Here is a 26,667-nt window from a genome sequence, read left to right as displayed (position 1 = left end):
ACTACGGTGTCTCCCCTATTTCTTCTGACCACGGTCGGGAGGCTGGAGCAGGAAAAGTTAACACTAGGATCAACATCGGCCGGGCCTTCCACTCAAGGAAGGGATCTTTGCTTGGTAAGCTGACATTACTGCCAAGCATGTGAAACATATAGTGATATTGTGGTTTTAGCTGCTAATGTTGCTAACATTAATCAACACGATGCATTTCAATCACGTTCAGTCTTGTGTGTGTCTGTAGTGCGAGCACAAGTGCGAGCAACAGGACGCTGACTGTCGTTGACTTAACGGCAACAGGTGTCACTGTTAACAAGCTATTTCTGATTCTTACAGAGAGTCCCTTTAATTACCTGCCATTCAGAGTTGAGTATTTACAGTATGTCTGAAATATGTCCATTGGGAATGGGATTAATGTAGCCTGCTTGTTATGCAAGATTGTTCTAGCATGATGTTTCTCATATGAGTGAGTCTGAGTTCTGAAATATACACATATAAACGGTTCTCCTCTCAGTAACTCTACTCCCCCTACCTCTCCCATGGAGGGGTCATCAGCCTTGTAGCCGTCTAACTTCTCCTGAAGCATCTGGGCCAGAACTGCACAGTCTTTGTACTCCCTGGACCAACACACACATAAAGCAATACAACATCACACCTGAACTTGCTGATGAATGCAGTGGGTAGGAATGGAGCAATATGATTAAAAAAAGTTATTTTTATCCTGACAATAGTGGATGAGACAGGTAATCTGAAAAAAATCATGTGCCTCTGTGTCCTCCGGTGCTCCTAATGGCATCTGCAAGATTTCACAGACCGGAGGAAATCAATCACTTGCGAACTCCGACCAAACGGTCAAACTAGGCAGCGCTGATCAAATATGAATCAATATTCTATTTGAAACAGCTGCATGAAGTGTTCCATTTCATTGACAGTAGTTTTGGAAGCGACTGGAAATAATTAGTGAATGAAAATAGTATTTCTGATAGAGAGGAGAAACTAAAGTATGAGTAGTGAGTATGACATGACTATATGGAATTCGTAATGTGGAAATGTAGGCTACATTTATATTTTTCTGAAATTGATCATGAAACTTGGGTAAGCATAGAAGGTGCAGTGGGTTTACATTAACTGGGCAACAGGGTAAAATAGAAATTAAGAACAGTTCCTAAAACAAATGAGTTTGAAATAAAGGTCTGGTTCATTCTGCAGTTGAGGTTGATAAAGCCACTCTTAAGAATGTATAGTACTACGATTCGGAGCTACTGTAACAACAGCCGTAGTGAGAACATCCTGTTTGTTCCCCTCATTGCGGACAAAATGGGGCAGAGAAACCAAAAACAGACACATGTCATGTACGATGCAGCTATCCAATCAGAATGTTTGCTCTCTACCACTGCAAAAATGGAATTGTATTATCCCAAAAGGGTTGGTTGCTTGTCTCACGCTCTGTATCGGATTCCAGGATACTCTTTGAGTGTGGCACAGAGGGTGGCGATCTGCTCAGCACAACGCTCCAGCATCTGGTTCTTCACATCAGCTTTGAAGGGGCTGTAGAAGTCCTGAAAGGCATCCAGTTTGTCCACGGAGAAGACCTGGACACAGAGGACATGACAAAGAGTGACACCATGAGATCAGACCTCAACTTTACTGTGGTCCCCAACATTTAAACTGATTAAAGCAGTAGTAGGCAGAATATTTTTGGCCTCGTTGGGCATAAAGTCCATAATAACCTTTCAGCATATTGTGATTCAAGTGTTCTGAGAGAAAACAAAACTTTTGTATCTCCTCATGGCTCTGTTTTCAGGCTTTAGAAAATCTAGCCCGTGACGGGAGACTTTGACCAATCACAGGTCATTTCAGAGAGAGAGCGTTCCGATTGGCTGTTCATTCAACGGAGGCAGCTGTCAATCACTCGTGAACTCCAATCAAACGGTCAAACTAGGCAGCGCTGATTAAATATGAATCAATATTCTGTTACTGTAATGTTTATTTCTTGCATAAAACGTTTTCAGAAACCTATTTTAGTGTACGCTTTGGCTGTAAAATGAGAAAGCTTGCTCTGGCTGGTGGCTTGGTATTTCCTCAACTGATCTCAACATGGCGACCGAGTCACAAACTTTCTCATTTTACAGCTAAACAGTACACTACAAGATGTTTCTGAAAACATTTTACGCTAAAATTGGCATTACAGTAACAGAATATTGATTCATATTTGATCAGCGCTGCCTAGTTTGAGCGTTTGAATCAGAGTCTGCGAGTGATTGACATCTGCTCAGAGACGGCAAGGCTCCAGCTTGGTTCTTTTCCTCCAGTCTGTGAAATCTTGCAGATGCCGTGAGGAGCACCGGAGGACACAGAGGAACATGATTTTTTTCAGATTACCTGTCTCATGTATTACTGTCAGGATATAGTGACCGTTTTATAAAAATATCTTTTTTTAATCATTTTTGCTCCAATCTTGCCTACTGCTGCTTTAATACCATAGACCGTGTATAAGGAGTGGATGTAGTCATCATGACGTCACCCATTGGTTTGTGTACTGCCGTTTTGAAACCATTTTCTTTTTGCAACCAGAAGTGACACGAGAGGGTGGAGCTAAGTACAACCAAACGCTGAATAAGACATTTTTAGGCGACCACAATGTTAAACGGTGAAAGGGTTAAAGTTGTAAGATAAAAACGCAGACAACTCCCAGACCACTCAACGCCATAGCAGCAATCTGTCAATCACAAGGTAGCCCCGCCCTAAGGCATTCCCTTCTTTATGGTCTATTTTGACTTTAAATGGGATCATAATTTACTAAATGAACATCATGCTGTATTGAAGAAGACTTGAAACTAGCAATTGAGACCGTAAACTCATGTTTACAATATTAATGAGGTAATAAATCAAATGAGAAATAGGGTTCTTCTATACAATCAGACTTCTTTGTCCAACCAGAGGAGTCGCCCCCTGCTGGCTATACAAAGAATGCAAGTTTAAGGCACTTCAGCATTGGCTTCACTTTTCAGAACCGGAAACTGCCGCCTGATTAATATACTTTATTATACACAGCTTTGATAAAAAAGTTTTAGTGATATATGATGATCTAAATGGTGTTTTAACACTTTTTTAGAAATGACAGAATGATACTTCTTGAGTAAATAAAATATTTTAGCTTGAAAATGGTTAAAGGTAAAATAATAAATACAAAAATATTGGCCACCAGAAACGTCTCTTTTTCACACTCACACACTCACTTAAAAACACATGCATACATGCACCCATCTGTTACTGATTCCATCACATGATAACATCCCGTGCTTTCTCTTGTCACACATCTTATCTGTGTTCCCATTGGCTGCAGAGAATGAGCATTGGTTCTGTCAGCCAATGAGGTAAAGGGATGAGAGTAGGGCAGGGGGGCAGGGCTGGTATGATCCCTCCCTCTCGGGATTAAAACTACAGGACAACAGCAGAGGATTGAAGGCTAAAGCTGATCCAACACAGAACACTGTTGGTCTGATCCTCTTCAGCACTGTTCCTCCCTCTATTGAGGAACTGTGTCAATATCATTGGGTGAGAAACCTGCAGTTTCCCCACCTTTACATTTCAATCCAGCCTTTTTTTGCAAAGTTGTCAACAGAACATTGATGCTGGACAGTTCTGCTGAAGAATGCTTTTAATACATTTTCTTACATTTTTTTTAGTTGAAAGGAAGAATGTTATTCCCACAATATCCACAAATGATAACAGTATGGTTAAGATAACTAGAAAATATGCTCAAAGTTGATAGAATCAATACATAACATCAAATCAAATGACTATGTAATGTGAAAGGTGTCATTCATAGTAATGAACCAAGGACTACCATGACTCACTGAATGGAGAGCAAAGTGCAGACCAGCAAAGTAAGTGACAAGAGGCAGCTACACCGCAGAACAATTATGCAGCCATAGTAAGTGTCAAGGGTGAAATCTTCAGTCAGAGCTTGGGGGGGGGGGACAGTAGTTAGTGTAGGCGAAACCCTCAAAAACACACACATAAAAGAACATTAAAATAAAGCTCTAACGGTCAATATTGCTGAACAAGGAACACGCTGTGCCTGTACTAGCTCCTATTTGTATCCAAATGCACATAATACATAGTAATACTTAGTATGTTCAGGATTGATATTTCTAACCAGTGGCTGCACGTCCGATGTTCAGTAACACACACAAAGTGATAAGGACCATGCGCTAGAGACATGGCACATGACCCCTCATTACCCGCAGCGATTAGATGCCTGCTAAATGTGGACTTTAAAGGTGAATTTACTCCAAGTTTTATCTTGGAGCACTGAGTCACATAATACCTATATGCACAGTTAATTAAAGCTGCAGTGGGTAGAAATGGAGCAAATATGATTAAAAAAGGTTATTTTTATAAAACGGTAGTGCATGAGACAGGTAATGGGAAAAATATCATGTGCCTCTGTATCCTCCGGTGCTCCTAACGGCATCTGCGAGATTTCACAGACCGGAGGAAAACAAGCCGTCAGAGCCGAGCTGGAGCTTTGCAGTCTCTGAGCAGCTGTCAATGAACTCTGATCAAACGCTCAAACTAGGCAGCGCTGATCAAATATGAAGCAATATTCTGTTACTGTAATGCCTATTTCTCTCCTCAAATGTTTTCAGAATCATCTTCAATGTCATATTTGGTTAATATGAGGTACTAAGTTTCCTACATGCATTGCAACCAAAATGATGACGAATAGATGTGCGTTCCGTCAGATAACTTCTTTGTGACCCTGTAGCCAGTGCTGCAATTCATGACCTCATAAGGAATGCTAATGTTGGAGATGGATTTGATTGATTGATTAAAAAAACATAAAAAACACTGGTTTTACTGTATCCATCCTCCTCCAAAGTGATGATGTACAGTACACACACACACACACAAAAGAATACCTTACACTACATCTTACCATGAAAACAAACTCCACTCAAAGCAACAAGAGAGAGGCAGGTTTCTCTGCAAGCTTTACACATTGTTGAAACCACATCACATCTGAGGTAGACGATAATGAGCAGCTGCCGTGGTCTAATCCCGGTTTAGACAATGTCTTACCTGAGACTCATAGGGCAGAAAGGCGATGTGGATCTCAGTCAAGGCCTTCATGGCTTTGGAGGCGCGGGATTTGGTCAACAGTCCGAACAAGGTGTCTGGAATTGCTGGCGAGAATCACAGAAAAACATGGTGATTTACTGAGATAGTTAATGATTAGATAAGACAATGTCAACATTATGTCAATCTTGAATGTTGTAACTTTCTTAAATTAGAAAATATTTAATTCACCTAATATTAACAAAGAAAATAAGTAATGATGATATAATAATGTCTTCTCTGGCACTGGAGAAAAAAAAAATAACCCTGATGATGTCATCAGTTATCTCAGTTGGGCTGAGAGACAGATTTTTAGCAAAAGCCTGCTGTAAAAATTGGAACATGGATTTTGAAAGATGGTGGTGCTGGTGTTTGAGGGACCCACAACAGTCTCAGTAACCTAGACCTGACCCGGGACCCCAGTGCTGTCAGCTTCAAGGGGGTGTGTTGGTGGGGGCGTGTCTTTAACCCCTTAAAACTCCGACGGCCAGCTATTTTTCTGTCTTTCAGAGGTTGTTGCATGCTCAGTTTTCAAGCTAGAGTGAAGATACTTGTATCATATGAAACAAGAAAACCCATGGAATCCATTGGTACTATGTCATGCTATCTTTACTTCGATCGCTAAATAACGCTTTGAAGTTACACTATGAAGTTGCGCTAAATTTTGAAGAGGAAAATTTAATATTTCTGCATACTGGGGTCCCTAAACTCGGAATTACATAAATTGGGTATCACTGTAAAGCCGAGACTCTTGTGGATCCAATGAGCCCAACTGTATTCATGTGTGCCCCATAGGAGCCATTTCATTGTAATGAGACCATTTTTTAAAACTTGACCTCACTGTACACTGTAGTTTTCCTCAGGTCTATTTTATAGACCTGTAAGGACGTCTAATCCAATGTCCGCGCTGAAGCGTGCACACTGGTCGACAAAGAAAAGCAGACAACTGTCGCTATTTTAGGGCTCAGTTATGTTGAAGTTCTGTCACAGAGAGCAACTGAATAATATGCACTTTTATGGAGAAAAATATAATTGTGATTAAGCAGTCTACCTACTGTACGGGGATCACATTGTTACCTTAGCTTTTCCACTGCTATTTAGCTATGCTTTATTTCAGGATGCATTTTCTCACTCACTTTACTGATGCAGCATCCTCAACAGTTTAGTGTTATTAGGATTGATTTATCATCAAAAGCATTATGTGTGTATTAAATTCAAAATATGAAAATGCCAATTTGATATTAGGCTTGATTGTAATGAGCTATCTTGGCTAAAGCTACAGTACTGTATGCATGGATAGATTCTTTCTTAGAATCAGATTTTTGTGTAAACATTTCGTTTTCTAGACAGAATGTCAATATGATCATATTTTTCAGTTCTAATAGTTTTCTTGCTCCTCCCAAGTCTCATCAGCAGATCTAGACATAGACAATTAAACTCTCTTCAGGATGGATTTACTCACTGTCGGTGAAGAAGACATGAGCTCCTCGGTACCTTGGAGACGATGGGTCTCTGAAGTCATCAATCAGACCCTCAACAGACTGAGAGAGCAGAGAATCACGTTTTAGCTTATGAACTGATATAAACAGGAATGACAGTTTGGACAATTCTTCATTCGGTTCAAATGTTAGTGAAAAGAAATATTGAATAAAAATCCAGTGTTTCTAACTTCATCATAACATGAATTTTGAAAGAACAATGGGGCAGTGGTGGCCTAAAAGAGAGAGAAGCGGGCTTATGACTGGAAGGTTGTCAGTTCCCCCAAACCGGCAGGATAAATCTAGATGAGGAAAGTGAAAAGCAGCGCTTGCCCCTCCCTCATTACCATCACTGAGGTGCCCTTAACCCTAACTGGTCCAGTGAAGCTGCTCAGTGGCCAGCAGATCAGATTGTGGTTGTACTGGACAGTTTCCAAGTGTGAATGTGTAACTGTGTGATCAGGGGGTAGTCTTTATAAACCAAACTAACCATAACACCGGAACACTGGAACTACATTTTGAAGTATTTAAAGACCAAAAAAATCTCAGTTGCTGGACAAAACCAATAGTATTACCGAAAAAACAGCAAAACACTGTAGGATGAAGAAAGTCAATGAGAGACTGTATGTACTGCACCATAGAATCCTAAACAGCCTGTATATGAGCTGTATCATTTACCTCATCTGAGGGTGTGATCAGGTAGATGGCCTCCATGCTGGGCAGAGGCTCACGCTCGCTTGTTTATGTCTTCTCCAACTGGAGAGAAAAACAATAAGTCAATAAAAACTCCTCCATCATCTTGATTAGACTGGAACTATGCTTTCCAACTTGTAGTTTATAGGAATTCCTGTGCCCTGCACAACTCCTGGGGCTGTCCTCGGACCTTACAGCAACATTTTAAAAAACATTTAGACATTTTAAGGTAGCTTTCTCTCAAATGTAATATCAAGTTTTGAAATATAATTTCTTTGTTGAGTAATTTGAACAAGCAGACATCTAAACCATTTTTTAATACTGTATATCAGTGCCAGTAATAGTAAATAGTTAAGTCAGGTCAGTGTGTTATTTGTTTCAGTGTTAGCATTGTGCGTGTAGTGATCATTTCAACCTTTAGTTTAGGAGTTGCTGTCAGGGTCTAGTCTCATAAATATGCTTTCTGGTCCAACTGTAAACACTTTGCTCTTATATTATTTACTAATATGATATTATATCTTGCTATGACGCCCTGAAATGAAATTAAAAGAAGTATATGTTGATTTTAGAGAAGTTTTATGAGGGAAGCTTTTGGCCGGCATCTCCTAATTTTTGCCAGTTTACCTCTTTTTGACATAATTTACATACATACATACATATGACTTTTTTGACATAGCCTATATTATGACTTTGTAATGACTTTTTATGACATACAATACTATGACTTTTTCAAATACTAAACTGTGACTTTTTATGAGCTTTTTAGACATATTATACTATGACATACAGTTATTTGCTTTTTTGGGGGGAGATGTCAATGTCAACCGCAATTTTCATGTGTTTAGATTATAATTGTTTGTATGCATTCATGTCTTATCAAACAAACATTTGGGTAACGCATTCTATGACACCCATGTCTATAATGTATTATTAACATACTTTAAATGCGTTATAATCTGCTTATAGCACTTTATAAATTATAATTATCATATAATATAGATTATAATCATATATAAAGGCGGGTGCAACGTCAGTGTGTGTCTGTGACAGAATCATTGTCCTAGAACCTAATGTCAGTGGAGGTAGCCTAAAGGCTGAACTGGAGTCAGGATGAGGTTAGCCAGCTTAGCATAAAGACTGGAAACTGGCTCTGGTCCAATGTGAAAAAAGTGCCTACTAGCACCTGTAAGCTGACCGATAAACACATTGTACGTACACAAACAGAAATATAAAACTTGGTTTTAGGAGAGTTACGGAACTGATTTCTTGCAAACGCAGCCAGGCAGCAGTAACTGTGCACAGCATTCCTGACGTTTTTGTCAACCAGGGGACCCAATGAAATCAAGAAATATTCCATGGGTTGATGTGGTTTGTTGAAAAATAGTTCCATCATTAAAAAGAGATATAACATGCTAATTAGTGAGCTTTAGAGGTGTTGGTGGGTGTACTTTTGCAACTGTGGACATTATATCTGCTTGTCCTATGCTAAGCTAGGCTAACCACATCCTGACTCTGGCTCTGTACTAATTCACGAAATATGAGATATCAATCTTCACAACTCATTCTTGGAATAAATAAGCAGACAAAACTAGTTCCTTTAAATCTGAACTTTTCATAGATACAACATGAAAGGCTTTAAAAGTGGGTAGGCTATATTTACTCTATCCAAGCTAATGTGATCCACTGTTTCAACACAATTACTCCAGCATTATTCCATTTTCATTGCAATCGATATCCATAAATGTTTCAATCGGCCAGTCTAGAAATGGGTCACCCACATAGTGGCTGTTAATAGTTCCCTCTGGCTGGACTGAATTCAATTTACCGGCACTAAATTTGTTTAAAGTGAGTTTCAAAGCTGCAAGTGAAGTCAACTCAGGTGACCTGGGTGGTACTTACTGGTGATTCCCTCTGACATGATGTCTGTCATCTTACAGGCGGAGGAAATCATCCTCATACTCAGCTTGTCCACCACCAGCACCTATAATAACACAGTTGGGACACAGCAGGGGCCTTTTATAAGGATTTTATTTTATCGACTGGAGTGGTTTTATTCATATTCCAGCCGATTAGACTGTTGTCAGGCTATTAAATAGGCCGTTATCAGTTGCTAAGAGCCCATAGATGTGGGTCAATAGGGGCCTACTACACCCACTTTATCATCTATCTCATGGTAGATCACCGAAAGAAGGTATGAAAGAACACAACAAGCGACCTCTAGCGAATGTAGTTATTATGACAGGAGCAGAAGTGGAAGGTCAGGCGCTGTAGTATAGACAGTGTGAAACTTCACAAGCGGTGGAGGTGGGGGACGATTGGATGTTTTTCCCTAAACTTAACAAAGTGTCATTTCTTTTGTCTAAACTATAGCACTTTACAGCGCAGCAGGTGTAGTAGACTCCTAATGACCCACATCTATGGTGCTTATAGCGACTGATAACGCCTGTTTAATGCCTGATCCAGAATAACAGGACATTACCTTCCATTTTCACCTTTTCTCTCTTGCCTTCTGATGACGTCATTCATTATCTCTGTAAAGAAAGAAACATTGTTCCGTCAGTAGACATCAACATAAAACCTGGATTTCACATAACAAAATCATTCTCAACAGTTTAGTGTTATTAGACCCAGGATTGATTTACCATCAAAAGCAAAATATGAAAATGCTAATTTGATATTAGGCTTGACTGTAGTGAGCTAGCTTGGCTAAAGCTACTGTACTGTATGCATGGACAGTGACTTACCTTCATTCTTAAAATCAGATTGTTGTGTAAACATTTCTGCCAATGTGTGGACATACAACAATACATTTTGAATCGTTTAGTAGTTTTCTTGAAAGAAATGTGTTGGTTCTAATATTTTTCTTGCACTTGCAGTGTCCTCCCAAGTCTCATCAGAAGATCTAGACCTAGACATTTAAAACTATCTTCAAGGCTAGACCCAAGCTCCGCCGCTGAGCAGAACCGTTTGCTGGCACAGCCACTATGGGCGAGTGCTAAGGGCGAAGGGGTGCACAGCGGAGAGAGAGAGGACGAGAGAGAGAAAGATTATGTTTTTAGAGTTTCCATCTAGCAAGCAAGCTGAGACCACAGTTCAGGCCATCTCCAAATTCTTTTTCAGTTAAAATAATGTGGCCACCAGCAGCAGGAATATGTGAGTTATAATCTGCAGTCTCAAAGTGTTGTTATGATACCCTTCATTAATTATTTCAAATCATCCCATGGTAAATACCTTCCCTGCTTTGGAATGAGCTGTTCCAAACAGATTCAAGCATATACAGTAATGTCATTTGTATACTGTCTGACTTCTACATTAAAGGGATGGTTAAGGTGTTTGGAAGTGGGGTTGTAGAGGTACTTATCCACGGTCATTGTTTTACCTTATGGCGGTTAGCACTGCCCCTGAGTTTGGAGAAGCTGGCAAGAGTACCAGACACGGGAGCAAAGCAATGTACTGCTATGGATGGGGCCAGGAGCAGCAAAGCGTATTTTAGACTCCTAAAAGAAAGGCTCACCTAATAAAATCATATATCAAGTTTAAATGTATGTTACATTTAGATTTTTTTCCAACAGGGAACTGAACTGAAAGGGGAAACTTATCTATAGTATATCTCATTCAAAGCCACCAGACTTTCAGTTTCAGTTCCCCATTAGAAAATATCTTAAATATAGTGTACACTTAAACTGATATTGATTTTTTTAGGTGTATAAAATATGTTTTGGCTGCTGTCATAATATCGTGTTAACATCAAATTCATTTCAAAGCCACAAATTTCTCTAAAACATTAATGCAACTCGCGATCATTTAGGTTGTAGCGGGCTCAGGAGGAGGCTAAATAACGCTCCAAAGTTACGCTATATTGGCCATTTTCAAAGGGGTCCTTTGACCTATGACCTCAGTATATGTGAATGAAAATGAGTTCTATGGGTACCCACGAGTCTCCCCTTTACAGACATGCCCACTTTATGACAATCACATGCAGTTTGTGGCAAGTCATAGCCAAGTCAGCACACTGACACACTGGCAGCTTGAGTTTGCCATGTTATGATTTGAGTTTATATTTGTAATTGTTTTGTGTTGTTAATTGATTTCCAATAATAAATATATACATACATTTGCATAAAACAGCATATTTGCCCACTCCCAGGTTGATAAGAGTATTAAATACTTGACAAATCTCTCTTTAAGGTACATTTTGAACAGATAAAACATGTGCGACAATTATGCAATTAATCATGATTAAATATTTAAACGATTGACAGCCCTGTTTTTTTTTACATAATGTGGCAAGAGGATTTGAAGCATATCTCAGTATTGCTAAAAAAGCTAATTTCTGAAATATCTGTATGCTGGTAAAGTATATCCAAATATTATCTCACTCCCACGGCAAACACCTGAATACTAAGCTCTTTATATGACAGCATTGATGGAAACAACTTCACATACTGAATATGCAGGCACAAAAATGACACAAGCACACAACATCATGACAATCTCATGAAACCCTGATTGTGCAAATCCTTTTCCACCAGGGACAGTGTGCGCCTACGCAGCTGCTGTGTAACTGGACAGCAGGGAAACAGAGGAATAACACGATCCCTCAAGAGGAAACAAGATCAACACAGCAATTAAATAATATCATATACATGTAATAAATCAATAATAGAGGGTTGAATTTCTTAGAGACAGAATATCACAGGGAGGAGTGTCAGCTCTTGAGGTGTGAATCAAACTGATGTAAGACAGAATACAGTATTTGTGTTGGTGAGGAGCATCCCAGTTTGTGACATTGGGGGTTTAAGCATCTGTCCTGTCTGTCAGACTGAACGTAGAGGGACTCGGTGCTGGGAGGGACAGGCCCACTGCAATCACTGCCTCTAATCTGCCAATCCTCCCAATCCTCTTACTCCATCCATCGCTCCCCTCCGCTATTTCTGGGTCGTTTCTGTGTCAGCGGATGTGACGTCATGGGGGAAGCAGCATCACTGGCTCATACACACAGATGATTACACAGCACTCATCCTCCAAAACAAGTCCACATGTAATAATAATTCACTTGAAGAGTTGTTCCCAAGGTGTCATAAGCACATTATCATGACACCGGGGCCATATGATAAGTGGCTGTGTGGCTAATGCCAGAATTGTGCATGACCTAATATGAAATTGGAGATAATTCCCTAATGTTTGTCTCAGATTTAAAGGGATTGTAAGTTTTTACACATTAATGTGTTTTAATAGTTTTTTATTGCCAATGTGTGAACAGGTTGTAACCTAACCTAAGAAATGAGACCTTCCGCGACTTTCTGTGTTTCTTACCTCTATCAGCTGCTTTTCATTTGAAAAAGCTGTTTTTTCCGGCAAAATCCAACGGATGTGTCATCATGCGCCCTCGCAAGTGCTTTTAAAGCTAAGCGTGCGCAACCATAGCTAACATTCAGTTAGAAATGGAGTCCGCTAACGCCGACGAACGACCAGCTCCCACCACAACTCAGACTCTGACACAAACTCCACGGAAGCACCAAAAAACAAGACTCGGTCAAAACCGAGTATCTGTCTGGACCGTATATGGTCAGTATGCAGATTTGTGGCTAAATTGTTACACAAATAGTCAGTGGTCATGTCTGTTATGTTTTGTGAACAGTTTTTTTTTCCCACTTATATCTTAATGTTTGATTGAAAAACAACTTATAATGAATCAAATGACATTCAGTAATAGTAAATGGTAACATTTACTAGTCAGTAAATTATACATTTTATACAAGGTGAAAAGGTATTAGCATGACATACAGTACAGTATGCAAGGTTAAAAGTATTTCATTCTTTTATTAAAGCATGTGTATCTAAAGCATTCATCATATAAGTGGTGTGTAACAATATATACATATTTCGCGAAAGTTTATGTCATCACTGACGTTGTTGCTGCCGTATTTATTCCTAGATGGAGTGTTAATGGAGCAGCTACAATGTTAGCATATCCTGGCAGTGATCGATCCAAACTCCATTCAGAAAACAAGCATTTTAAAAGTTGTTTGTTTGTCGTCTTGTGGACAGACTTGACAAAGTATGAATTCAGACTTTTTACTAATCAGCATCATTATGTAGTTATTTCGGCTTCACTTTTGATCCGTTAACAACAACGTCGCTGCCGTATTTATGCCTAGATGACGTTATTGAGTGTTGATGGAGTAGCTACAATGTTAGCATAGCCTGGCATTGATAGATCTGAACTCCGTTCAGAAAACAAGCATTTTAAAAGTTATTTGCTTGTTGTGTTACGAACACACCCGACAAAGCATGAATTCGGTCTTTTTACAAATCAACATCATAATGTCGTTATTTTGGCATCATTTTGATCCGTTTATTGCAAATAAATCACAGCACAGTCCGTTTATTTTGGGTTCATACTGCAGTAGTGACGTGTGGCTGCTAGATACAGATACAGTATGTAAAAACAGCTCGCCGCCGGGTGACGTTATGAACCCAGACACAACAGCGTTTGGTTTTCTGACATATCTGGGACTTCCACAACATGTACAAAGCAGCAATAGAGGTTATTTCTGGAGGAAAGCGAGGCGAAAATTTGCTTCGCACTTGGTGTGAGTGCACGGTTACACAATACGCAGCACAACATAACGTAACTTAAACGAACATAAACGATAGCACATGTACAACAACAGCACTATGTAATGCTATTATTGAACCGCTGACACGCTCCCCAGAAAACGTAAACACAGAACTGTTCTCCGCCTTTTCATTTTGAAAGAGCAACGGCCAATGAGGAGACTCCAACAGTCGGCCGACCAATCAATCCTGCAACTTCATCACTCAGTCAGTCAGTGACAGACTTTTGCGTTTGTAGGGCTGTCCCTCTGCGGTCCAGCCAAAAACAAAGTTATATCTAGTGAAGCCCGTCTTGTAAAACAGGAAGTAAACCAACGTGTCGCCTCACTGTTTTGACTGATGCTCGCTCGCGTCTATGTAGTGCGAGCACAAGCGTGAGCGCGAGCAACAGAATGCTGACTGTCGTTGACTCAACGGCAACAGGTGTCGCTGTTAACAAGCAATTTCTGATTCTTACAGAGAGTCCCTTTAAGGATAAGTTTATATGATTTATTGCAAAACATTTCCATAAAGGTGGATAAGCTGTTCCACACTCTCCAGGCAGCCTAGCTAGTGATGACAGTAAATGTGAGTGGTCCTGTTTATCCAATTAAAGGATTAAGTGGAAGTGTTCATGAGAGAATGGGACGCCACCTGACAAGCAGCATTCACAGGCGGGACAAACAACAACAGGCTGCTGCTGCAGATAGATCTGTCTAATCCAGGTTTATAATATCATATTTTATCACAGTAACTAGCTGTAACTATGTGGAAGAGCAGCTCCTCTCCTCTGGCAAACCCTATGTCGACTCAACAACATGATAGAAGGGGAGATTGTACCAGTGCTTGAAGTGGAAAAAAATAAGTGTCAGTACTCCCCTTATTCACATGTTGACGTGTGTATCGGTTACACAAATCTCTTGCTCCTATTTATGTATTTATCTTTTCTTTTAGCATGTTCTACTGTTTCAATCATAATCAGTTGTGAGTTTATTACTATATTTTTATACTTGTGCTCTGCATCTTCTATAGTAGGCCTATAATACTGCAATAATATTCACACTGGAACATTCTAGGGTTAAGGTGGTGTGTTTGTATATATAGTGTTAATACTTAAAGTGCTGTGTTATTTGTAGTATCGCTCTATAATATATTATAGGATGCCTATAGGCTGGAATCAACAGCAGCCAGACAGACAGACAGGCAGGTACACATGCAGAGCCGAGCTATTCATTCATTCAGGTTTTAGGAGCAGCGTCGCAGTCAGGATGCTTTTACACAGCAGGATAGACACCAAGAAAATTTGAAGGTTTTGACTTAAAACTATGCAATTTTAGGACATGTGCATTTTATTATGATTAATTAAATGATTATTTGTATTATTTATCACAGCCTTCATCTGAACATTTATATTCTGGAAATGTTTGCCCTAAAAGAGCTGATTCAGAAATCTTTTAAACATACATACATATTCAAATCTACATAACATTTAAGAATACCTGGTATTTTACTAGGTTCCATGTAGACACATACTGTACACTACCTGACAGCACCAGACAGTAGACAGACACAGTTAGAGACAAGCAGGTGAACGTAGTGGAGTTTTTAGCAACTAAAGAGACAGATATTTCTCTCAGGAGTTGGTGGAGACCAAACCAGGGCTAAACGCAGAGTGAATATTGGACTCACATTCACTGAAAACAGCTACCTGCTGCTGCTGTTTGACACAGTGTTGATGAGAGCAGTGAGACTGAACCAATAACGTTGCTGGCCATAAAACCCAAACAAAGAGCAGAGTTGATGATAATTCTCTGTGGGTTTGTCACTACGAGTAACTCCTTTCATATTACATAGTTATTTGATCAATTGTAAATATAAAAATATTGATAAAAGCTGTAGCAGATTGGAGCAAATGTGATTTAAAAAAGTTATTTTTATGAAACGGTCACTATATCCTGACAGTAGTGCATGAGATAGGTAATCTGAAACAAATCATGTTCCTCTGTGTCCTCCGGTGTCCTCCAGTGCTCCTAACGGCAAGATTTCACAGACCGGAGGAAAACAATCACTTGCGAACACTTTATCAAACGGTCAAACTAGGCAGAGCTGATCAAATATAAATCAATATTCTGTTACTGTAATGTCTATTTCTTGGATAAAATGTTTACAGAAACATCTTGTAGTGTACTGTTTAGCTGTAAAATGAGAAGGTTTGTTGAGATCAGTTGAGGATATACTAAGCACCGCCCACCAGCCGGAGCAAACTTTCTCATTTTACAGCTAAACAGTACACTACAAGATGTCTCTGAAAACATTTGAGGTGAGAAATAGACATTACAGTAACAGAATATTGATTAAAATTTGATCAGCGCTGCCTCGTTTGACCGTTTGATCAAACTTTGCGAGTGATTGACAGCTGCCTCCATTGAATGAACAGCCAATAGGAACACTCTCTCTCTGAAATGACCTGTGATTGGTCAAAGCCCCCCGTAATGGGCTAGATTTATTTAGATAGATGTGAAAACAGAGCCATGAGGAGGTGCATAAGCCTAGTTTTTTCCTGCATTACAATATGCTGATGCCAAAAATATTCTGCCTACTGCCGTTTTAATGCATCTTTAAATTCCAATGCTTTCACATCAGGGCATCTGTTAATGTGTGACAGACTGGCCACCCTCAAAGAAACCCTAACTGAAGCTTTAACAGACGATTCTCTCCCAGAAACATTATCTTACCTCTGGTTATCAAAACATATACAGTATATCAAGTTTTTAAAAGAAATATTCTTTGATAATGACATATGTGTCTTTAAGATGTTAAAGTAAAACACCTGCAACAAGGCTGGATTACCAGCCCAACATAGTAGGCACTCAGGGGCCCCGAAATCCCCATATTCACTGTGTGTCAGTTGGTATACGGTTATTTGATCAATTGCAAATTTGTTTGTGAATATGCACGACTACGCAGAATCAAGAGAACTGAGAAGGGCCTTAAATGCCCCACATTGTAAAAAGTGAGTTTTTCAGGTCTTGTACATTATAAAGCAGGTTTAAGTTATATATAAATGCTGTTAAACCATCAAAACGCTCAATATGCGGCGAAATACACACATCCCGTATTCAGAAATTGCGTGTTAGGATTTCTGTCCATTTGTGATGTCACAAATATACAATATATAGATCATTTCACGATTTTAAACGTAAACATTCTAAATGTGTCCGAGTTTATTTCCTGTTGCAGTGTATGTAAATAGCATTAGCTGACGGGAAGTAAACATGGACCCAAACTGTTGCCTAGCAACGCAATTCCGTTGCTATTCTGTTGAAATGCACTAAAACGGAGCGTTTCAGACAGGGAGTATACAGGTATACTAAGGCAGACAGTATGAGGAAAAGAATGTGTTTTTTAACATAACAGCATGTAAACATGTTCTATTAGAAACACAAAATACAAGTATGAACCTGAAAATGAGCATGATGTGAGACCTTTAAGTTGGATCCTGCTTTATTAGCTGTAGAGGGTAAAAAGGGAGGGTCATTAAAGTATGATACAGTGCCACTTAGTCATCAGTAATAGTTGGCTTATTACAAATGGGAATGTAGGACTAAATAAAAAATTAGAATGGAAATGTATATTTTTTAGTGAACCTGCCTCAGTTTCATGACTGTAAAACTGATCAGATGAAACAGCTCTGCTCAACAAAAAGTCACCACAAATGTATTATAAACATCTTGTAACTATATCTTTAAAATAATTGTATTGTATGTACCCTTTATAGTAAACTTATGTTTTAAATACTATCTGCTTGTAGGGCTGGGTCAATACACCTTCCGATTCGATACTATGGACTACTAGGACACCATCTCAGTACTGGAGAGCTCCTTTCTATCGACAGGCTGCTCCACCCAAAGTGTGTGAAGGAGCGCTATCGCAGGTCTTTCCTTCCTGCAGCTGTCAGACTCCACAACCAGCACTGCTCCCAGTAGACCACAACCAGCATTGCTCCCAGTAGACCACAACCAGCATTGCTCCCAGTATACCACAACCAGCACTGCTCCCAGTAGACCACAACCAGCATTGCTCCCAGTATACCACAACCAGCACTGCTCCCAGTAGACCACAACCAGCACTGCTCCCAGTAGACCACAACCAGCATTGCTCCCAGTAGACCACTTACACACCAAAAGACTGATATTAACCTGATATTTTCAGGTGGAATTTCATTCATTCATTCATTCATTCTCACTGTGCAACATCATTTTCCACTTGTGCAATTTTGTTAATAGTCTGTTTATTGTCAATACTGTATATACTGCTCCTATTTTTATACTTCCTTCTATTTAAATGGTTCATATTTTGTTACACTTTGTTTAGCTCTTTATTTACTGTGTTAGCTGATGCATCTTGTTTCTTGCACTATCCCCTTTGCTGCTGTACACTGCAAATGTCCCCACTGCGGGACTAATAATGGAATATCTTATCTTATCTCTTATCTTACTACATACAGCCTTATAGTCAGTGTATTAACATTACATGTTACATTATACAGTAACTTAGATGGCGGTCGGCATGTTGGGGAAGCAGACAGAAGCACTGGCACGGAAGCTAAGCCATGTACTGCTGTGTGGACGCCACGTTCGTTCGGATCCAAAGGTCACACAATAACACAAACAAAGTAACTGATCGATGCAGCGGTAAACCAGCAACTGTTCTGAGAGATAAAAACACTGTTTTTGTAAATGGAGTCTGGTCTGGTCTTGAAGACGGCGATATAACGGCTTCGTTCCCCGTGGTAAAGGGCTGTCTGATGGCGAGGTAAAGCTGTGAAAATATTCTAAATATAGTGTACACTTAAACTGATATTGATTTTTTTAGGTGGCTAAAATATGTTTTGTAACTGAAGCTGTTATACCACGGTCTTCAAAACCAGAACATAAAACTTCAAACTTCAAACTTCTAACAATCTGAACTAACCCTTTCAATTTTTCCATCTTAGCACAGCTAACTATGACTCAGCTAGTGCTAGCGTTCACATTATTCACAATAACCTTATTGATTGGCTTACTTTGGAAACCAACGTCACTGCTTTTTATAACGGCTGAGTGGGGACACATTGATCCGCCCTTTAAGTTTCTACTCTTCTCCGTTCTTACTCTGAAATTACACGGTAACAACAAGCTGTGTGTTGTTCTCCCGTTGGCATGTGGGCTTAAACATAAAAAGTGGATTAAATCGAGAAAACCACTCGCACCCTTGCCTCGTCCCCCGGAGCCGCCGCACGCTCCCCTCCCGGTGGCGCAGTCCCCCATTGGTGGGGAGGATGAAACAAAAACACGAGTCATTCCCTCGTCTCTGCCACCCCGGACCCAAGCCAATAAATAAACTTTCAAAACACCTTATAGCCGCCGGTTAGCGGCACAGGAAACACAAAGGCTAACGTAAACTACAAGTTGGCGCCACATGTGAAGCTTAAAAGATAGGTAGTTATTTTCTCGGCTCTCAGAGTTTCAGCAGCTCGGTCAAATTTTGCGTATTTGTTACGACTGTGAGTTTAAATTCTATGGACCCAGTAGTAGAGGTGAAACGCTGCCCCCTATTTGTTTGGAGCATGTGGCTAGGCATTACACATTGCACCTTTAAACTCTTCTATATTTGTTATAGACCATTACTTATTTCTTTGATTTCCTTTTGTGTTTTTTGTTGTTATTCTTGTTCTTTTTCTTTTCCTCTGATGAAGATGAGTAGGCCATTACAGTAGTTAACCCATCTAAAACAGCCTTATTGGAAAGAGGCACCATTTCATCTAACACTGAAACTGAAGCATTAAATAATTCCAGATGTAAACGAGCTTTTCATTCAGGTGGAATGATCCATCTCATGTCAAGATTTTGCAATGCCTTCAAAGAAAATGAAAGTTGAAACATTTGTATTCAGTGTGGGCATCTTTAGTCCCGTGAGAGCTTCTCGGTTTGCGTGAGACCAAACCAACCTGACCCATGTAGGCTGCACGACTACATGATGTTTAATAATGGACTACTGAAGTTTGATATACAGCAGACAGTTGAAACGAACCCTTGTTTCCTGTGTCTGTTGGAGTTGGATCCTGCTCCTCTCCTCTTCCTCTGAGTGATGTCAAAGCGCTTAATCCGCACAAAGATTAGCGAGGCAGGATTTACATCCAACCAGGACTCCGTGCTTTTATATAGTAGCCTATAGGCCTACAATACACGCCAATAATGACTAAATGAACTATAGAAACCTCCATCAGAACACCACCGAACATAATCATATCTGTTTAATTCACCTCACTGACAACACAATCTGGAGAAACAACCGTTTGGAGAGCCGCGTGGGTCGGATGGATCCGTGCGTCTTTTGCGCATCGAACTTCCCAACATGAATTAAAACAACAGTCTAACATAGTAGCATTGTCCTATATTACCATCAATAATCAGAAAAGTTACATAATGCAAGGAGCGCTCATATCTCAAACTAAAGGTTTGATAATGGGGATTGCCCTTCATGTCTTTACTTTACATGATTTTGGAATAATGATCATTAAATGAACCGTGGATTATCCGACAGCATGTTAGTATAACAAATGCGTAAATGTTCTAATAAATAAGATACACTCACTGTCTCCAACAATGGCTTTTAGTCCAAGTGGTGCCATGATGCTGCGTGTCCAACTCTTCTCACAGAAAACTGACCGGTCAAGTCCATAAGAACAAGTAGCATACTTCCGTTCTAATTTCTACAAAATAAAAGCCTTCAGTTAAAAACGTAGTGCAGTGCCATTGGTCAAATAAGTAAATAATATTAAAGGTCCCATATTGTAAAAAGAGAGAATTTCATGTCTTTTATATTATAAAGCAGATTTAAGTGCTATATAAATAATGTTAAACTTTCAAAATGCCCAATATACAGAGAAATACACACAGCCCGTATTCAGAAACTCTGCATTTGAAACAAGCCGTTAGGATTTCTGTCCATTTGTGATGTCACAAATATACAATATTTAGACCATTACATGGTTAACATTCTAAATGTGTCCCAGTTTATTTCCTGTTGCAGTGTATATAAATAACATCAGCTGACAGGAAGTAAATGTGGACCCAAACTGTTGCCTAGCAACGCAATTCTGTTGCAATTCTGTTGCAATTCTGTTGAAATGCACTAAAACAGAGAGTTTTAGACAGAGGGTAAATACAGGTATATTCAGGCAGACAGTATGAGGAAAATAAAGTTATTTTTTAACATTACAGCACGTAAACATGTTTTAGTAGAAACACAAAATACAAGTATGATCCCTGAAAATGAGCATGATATGGGACCTTTAAATGGACTACTGCGTGTTTCAACAAGGAGTTTACCTGTGTGGAGACATGAACATGCACGATGTCATGAAGTGACCCAATAATGGAACTTCAGCCACATGATAACAGGTGGTCACATATAGAAGGGAGGTTCCAAGATGGTCTCTGAATCTCGTCCATGAGCTTTTCTCCAGTCATCCACTGACTGCTGGTCCATCACTTTGATGCCTTGGCTCCATTCAACAGGGAGTCAGCACTTATACCGCAAACCATTCAACACCTCAAGATCTCTGCTGGTACACCCTAAACACAGGAGCCTCGCTGAAGGAAGACTTGAGTGACATCATCATGCTATCACATGTAAGAGCTTGGGGGAACACTACATCAGTGAAACAACAAGGACCCTTGAGAATAAACACTAGCGACAAACAACTGTATGTAAACACCAGACCAAAACCGCTCACAGCATCCACTGGGAATATCATTCAGCAGTGTACTTGCTACTGAAATGACTGACGGCAGTGTAGTAGTAAACCACAATACAACCTTTTAACATCAAATGTTCACAATAACTATATTTAAAAGAGAAAAAATGAAAATACATTAAACCACAACCACAAATATGCTGTGTAACGTAAAATGTTTGCTGTATGAAAGAACTGAATTTAATCTTTTGAGTTACTTTTGTATTTCTAGTATAAGACGCAACCATAGAAATCCCTGAGAAACAGTTAAAGTGTTAAAAATGATTTATTACCCGATGAAATTAAACATGAAAAAACAACTGGAACTATGGCTGTTTTGGAATTTACAGCACAAATTCAGGGTGATGCGCATAGCTGACTGTTGATATGATAAACCACATACAGAGCGTAGACTGTATGATACAGAGCCATATGTGCACATGCACAAAAAAATGTACATGTATACAACTGCTACAATAAAGGCCTACACAACCACACATGTAAATCTGACGAGGTGAATAGAAATAATTTATTGTTTTACTTGCATATAAAGTGAAAAAATAATTTGTATATCTGTACTAATTTACTATATAAAACTTTGGAGGAATTACTGAGAGCATAACTGAAATCAACTTTTTACTGTGAGGAATTATAGGAAAAATCTGAGTTTTTAACCAACTTTTGTGTACTGTTTGTACTGTTTTTTAAGCATTTTGGAGGCATTTGGGATTCTTGTCTTAAGTCTGACTTTTTAAAGGTATAATATGTTACATTTGTCAGTTGGTGTTTGTTAAAACACAGCATTCAAAGTTGGACACCCGTCCTTGAGAGGGGGAGAGAGAGCAGCGATGGTGGAGCGAGCTATAGAGTGAATGAAGAGAGGGAGCGGTGTTAGTGAGAACAAAGCAGTGAATCAGAGAAATAAAATGTTATTGTTAATTTCACGGCAGATATGTTTTTAAAGCACGAATAAACACACCCACACCTCCACACAACCCTGCGGGAAGGTGCCGCGTTGCCGGATTTTGAATGAATGCAGCCGAAGGGCAGGCTTCATCCTCTCCTCTCTGCTTAGTGAGTGTGCCTCGGTCAAACTGACACAACTCTGCACACAGCAGAGGGGAAATACTGGAGCACATAAACTCACACAGCGATGTAACAACCCGTTCTTATCTGTCATATACGGCTGCTTTGTATCTGACAGAGCTAAAAGTGGACTTTCAGAGTATCAGGCATCGAGGGCCGGGACAAAGCGGCTTTATTTGATGACCGGAACGCACTGAACACCCATACGTGTTGGTATTGGCTGGGGGTTACGCCCCCACATGGGGCCCAAAGGCTCTTTGCTGGCGCGCAGAAGAGTCCCAAACACAACAAAATAAGAAGAAAAGAGAAAATACAGGCAGAGGACAGGGTCTCTGTAGATACAGGCACCACCACACACTTCTAGGAAGTGATAATAAGTGATAATTGAGAGGGATTACTTTGGTATCAGTCTATACATTGTTTTTTAGGAAATTATTGCATAGTATACCTTTGACACTATTCAATGGGGCACTAGTTGTGTTGCTGAATGCAGTCCAGTAAGCATACAACGGACTATAGTTTATAAGCTTTTATTTTGAAAACATGTCAAAACCGGAAAACCATGCCTACTATTCAGTTCTGACTTGCTGTGCCAGAAAGATGTCAAAAGGCATTATATGAAATAAATTAAAAATTAAAAAAGCACAAATAAAAGTAAATAAGCGTATTTAAAGTATACATTTTTATATGATGTATTAATGTCATATTTAAATATGAGCTGTAATGATTCCATGGTGCAGATGTTGGAAGAAGTTTCCTGAGAATCAGCTGCAGAGTAGAGCACAAGGAATGAATGAAAACACGGATTAAAAACGAATTAACAACGACTCCCTGGTGTCCACAGACATGATGACAGGATGACAGGATGTAGGAGTGCACTTCAGACAGCTCTAGAAAGAAGTGAAGTGTTGGGTGTGAAGTCCATGAGAGGGCAGCAGAGGAGAAATACACAGCAGATTAGAGCTCTGCTCAACTCAGACTACAGCAAAGACATCTCACACTCTTTTCGGGGAAAAACATCATCGCAAACTTGTGTCCACGCTTTGAGCTCTCTGAGCCACGTTTTGTATCAGTGTTCAGTTCAAGCTCTTTTTATTGAACCAGAAACATTTCTACGGTGGCACACTGACCACCGACCTCTGTTGCTGTTGCTGCTGCTGCTGCAGATCAGTAAAGTGCGTCCTGTTGGAAACTCCACCTTAATCACGGTGACTTGTGATGCGTACATGTCACCTCCAAAAAATATTTTTAACAGTCGAAAAGGGAAGTTATCTGCTAGAAATGTCCTACCATTGACTATTGCGATCTTCTTGCTTGTTACTTCGATTGCCCAAATGAAGTAGTATTGATCACGTTAAAGGGAGGTCAGCTGTATAAAACATACATCATCATCAAGGGTAGCCTATCTCATATTCACAATCCACTAGTTTTAGACTGAATACATTAAAATTTTACTACTTTTAGGCCAAAAAATAATAAATAGTAGGCTATATAAAACCAATATATCCTATTCGCTGCTGCCGTTATTGATTATAATTTACAGTCTGTAATGCACATTTTAGATTATAATTTAGTCTTTAATGCACATTTTTGCATATTTTGAGATTATAATTTACAGTCTATAATGCACATTTTTAGATAATTTACAGTCTGTAATGCACATTTTTTGCACATTTTATTTTATAATTTACAGTCTTTAATGCACATTTTTTGCACATTTCATTTTATAATTTACAGTCTTTAATGCATATTTTTAGATTATAATTTAGTCTGTAATGCACATTCTTTGCACATTTTATAATGTACAGTCTTTAATGCACATTTTTAGATTATAATTCACAGTCTTTAATGCACATTTTTTGATTATAATTTACAGTCTTTAATGCATATTTTTAGATTATAATTTACAGTCTGTAATGCACATTCTTTGCACATTTTATTTTACAATGTACAGTCTTTAATGCACATTTTTAGATTATAATTAACAGTCTTTAATGCACATGTTTGTATATTTTTAGATTATAATTTACAGTCTGTAATGCACATTTTTTGCACATTTTATGTTATAATTTACAGTCTTTAATGCACATTTTTAGATTATAATTTACAGTCTTTAATGCACATTTCTAGATTCTAATTTACAGTCTTTAATGCATATTTTTAGATTATAATTTACAGTCTATAATGCACAATTCTGCATATTTTTAGAAAGTAATTATCAGTCTTTGATGCACATGTTTGTATATTTTAAGATTATAATTTATAGTCTGTGATACACATTTTTTGCACATTTTATCTCATAAATTACAGTCTTTAATGCACATGTTTAGATTATAATTTACAGTCTTTAATGCACATTTTTACATATTTTTAGATTATAATTTACGGTCTTTAATGCATATTTTTAGATTATAATTTACACTCTGTAATGCACATTTTTTGCACATTTTATCTTATAATTTACAGTCTTTAATGCACATTTTTAGATTATAATTTACAGTTTGTAATGCACATTTCTGCATATTTTTAGATTATAGTTTACAGTCTGTTTTGCACGTTTGCACATTTTTAGATTATAATGTGCAGTCTTTAATGCACATTTTTGCATATTTTTAGATTATAATTTACAGTCTTCAATGCACATGTTTAGATTGTAATTTACAGTCTTTGACGCACATTTTTAAATTTTAATTTACTGTCTTTAAAACACATTTTTAGATTATAATTTAGTCTTTAATGCACATTTTTGGATTATAATTTTCAGTCTTTAACGCATTTTTTGTAATATGTACATATCATCTGTCACTTTATGTACATATTTTAATGTGTACATATCTGTCACTGTAAATATAAGTCCTACTCACTGTACATACAGTAGCCTATAAAGACATCTTCACATGTACTATGTACACAATCATCCGGTCCATGTTTATCCATCCAGTATTTATTTCTTTGCATTATTTGTATTGTTCACAACTTCCAGAACACTTGACTTGAATACAGACATTTTATTTTTACTTTTATTATTGTATTCTTATTTTATTGTTGGTCATTGTTCTTCCTAGCTGTTTGTTTCTATTCTGTGTAAGTATTTTGAGAGAGCTGCATCAAACCGGAGTCAGACTTCATGTATGTAGGCAGTAGGCTACTTGGCAAAATCAACCTGATTCTGATTCTACAGAAAAGACTCGGTGTTTCTCCTCCTGGCAGTCTGTGGAGAAGACTGGGGAACACCAAACCTCCATGTTGAGAATATAATTTAACAGAAAACAGCTATAAAAGAACAGTTCACTGATTTGTTTGTCCGAATCCAAACCAAATCATTCTAATATTTTGGAGACTTCGTCTTTCGGTGTCGGGATTGTGAGAGACTTTGACTCGTGACCTCATTTTCCCACCTCACCTGAATGCACCGCAGCTGAAGGTGGAGTTGTTCTCCTACTTTAACTTTAAGGGAGGAGGGTGTGTCTCTCTCTCTCTCAGACTAGTCGCCGTCACTTTGCCACTCTGCAAACTTTCTTTCTCTTCTCCTAGCGGCCGTCTCTTCTCCAGACTTCACTTCCTCCAGCTTAATGTCGGAGAGGAGGTGAACGGACTTCTTCAGGAGTCTACTACATTACTCTCATCGGATTCCTCTGCGTTAGTTTTAAACACTGTAGTTGTAGACCCGTGGAGTCAGTGTGGGATAGTGAGTTTCCTCCACCATGGGGGACGTGATTTCCAGTCACCTGGATGAAGCCAAGCGGGAGATTATCACAGGTGAGGAGCGCTCTGTTGGACGGTTGTTTGGCGTTTTAGCACATGTGCGTTTTTGCGCAGCGGTCACTGACTAATCTGTTAGATTGTACATCAGAGTGGTTTCACTACCAGGGTGGTAGTGCGACTCTACTACTGCATACTGCTTTATACTGA

The 26,667-nt window shown here is 38.9% G+C and overlaps 2 protein-coding genes across 2 annotated transcripts in view; one reads left to right on the top strand and one right to left on the bottom strand.

Annotated features, from left to right (window-relative positions):
* Window positions 1–20,577, bottom strand: part of stxbp1b (syntaxin binding protein 1b) — a 43,410-nt gene extending 22,833 nt beyond the window's left edge. Inside the window, 10 exon segments of the mRNA XM_037778019.1 lie at window positions 527–611; window positions 1,438–1,586; window positions 5,083–5,186; window positions 6,581–6,659; window positions 7,275–7,328; window positions 7,330–7,352; window positions 9,189–9,270; window positions 9,769–9,774; window positions 9,777–9,820; window positions 20,526–20,577. Of these exon segments, the coding sequence (XP_037633947.1) occupies window positions 527–611; window positions 1,438–1,586; window positions 5,083–5,186; window positions 6,581–6,659; window positions 7,275–7,328; window positions 7,330–7,352; window positions 9,189–9,270; window positions 9,769–9,774; window positions 9,777–9,820; window positions 20,526–20,562 (663 nt within the window). The 5' untranslated portion in view covers window positions 20,563–20,577.
* A 5,626-nt stretch (window positions 20,578–26,203) lies between these two features.
* The window catches only part of niban2b (niban apoptosis regulator 2b), a 47,192-nt gene continuing 46,728 nt past the window's right edge, over window positions 26,204–26,667 (top strand). Inside the window, 1 exon segment of the mRNA XM_037778018.1 lies at window positions 26,204–26,514. Coding sequence (XP_037633946.1) covers window positions 26,460–26,514 — 55 coding nt within the window. The 5' untranslated portion in view covers window positions 26,204–26,459.

This window comes from Sebastes umbrosus, chromosome 8 (genome assembly GCF_015220745.1).
Source record: "Sebastes umbrosus isolate fSebUmb1 chromosome 8, fSebUmb1.pri, whole genome shotgun sequence".
In the NCBI taxonomy this organism is placed as follows: domain Eukaryota; kingdom Metazoa; phylum Chordata; class Actinopteri; order Perciformes; family Sebastidae; genus Sebastes; species Sebastes umbrosus.
The sequence above is the reverse complement of the archived record's forward strand: the minus strand, read 5'-3'. Positions and strand labels throughout refer to the sequence as shown.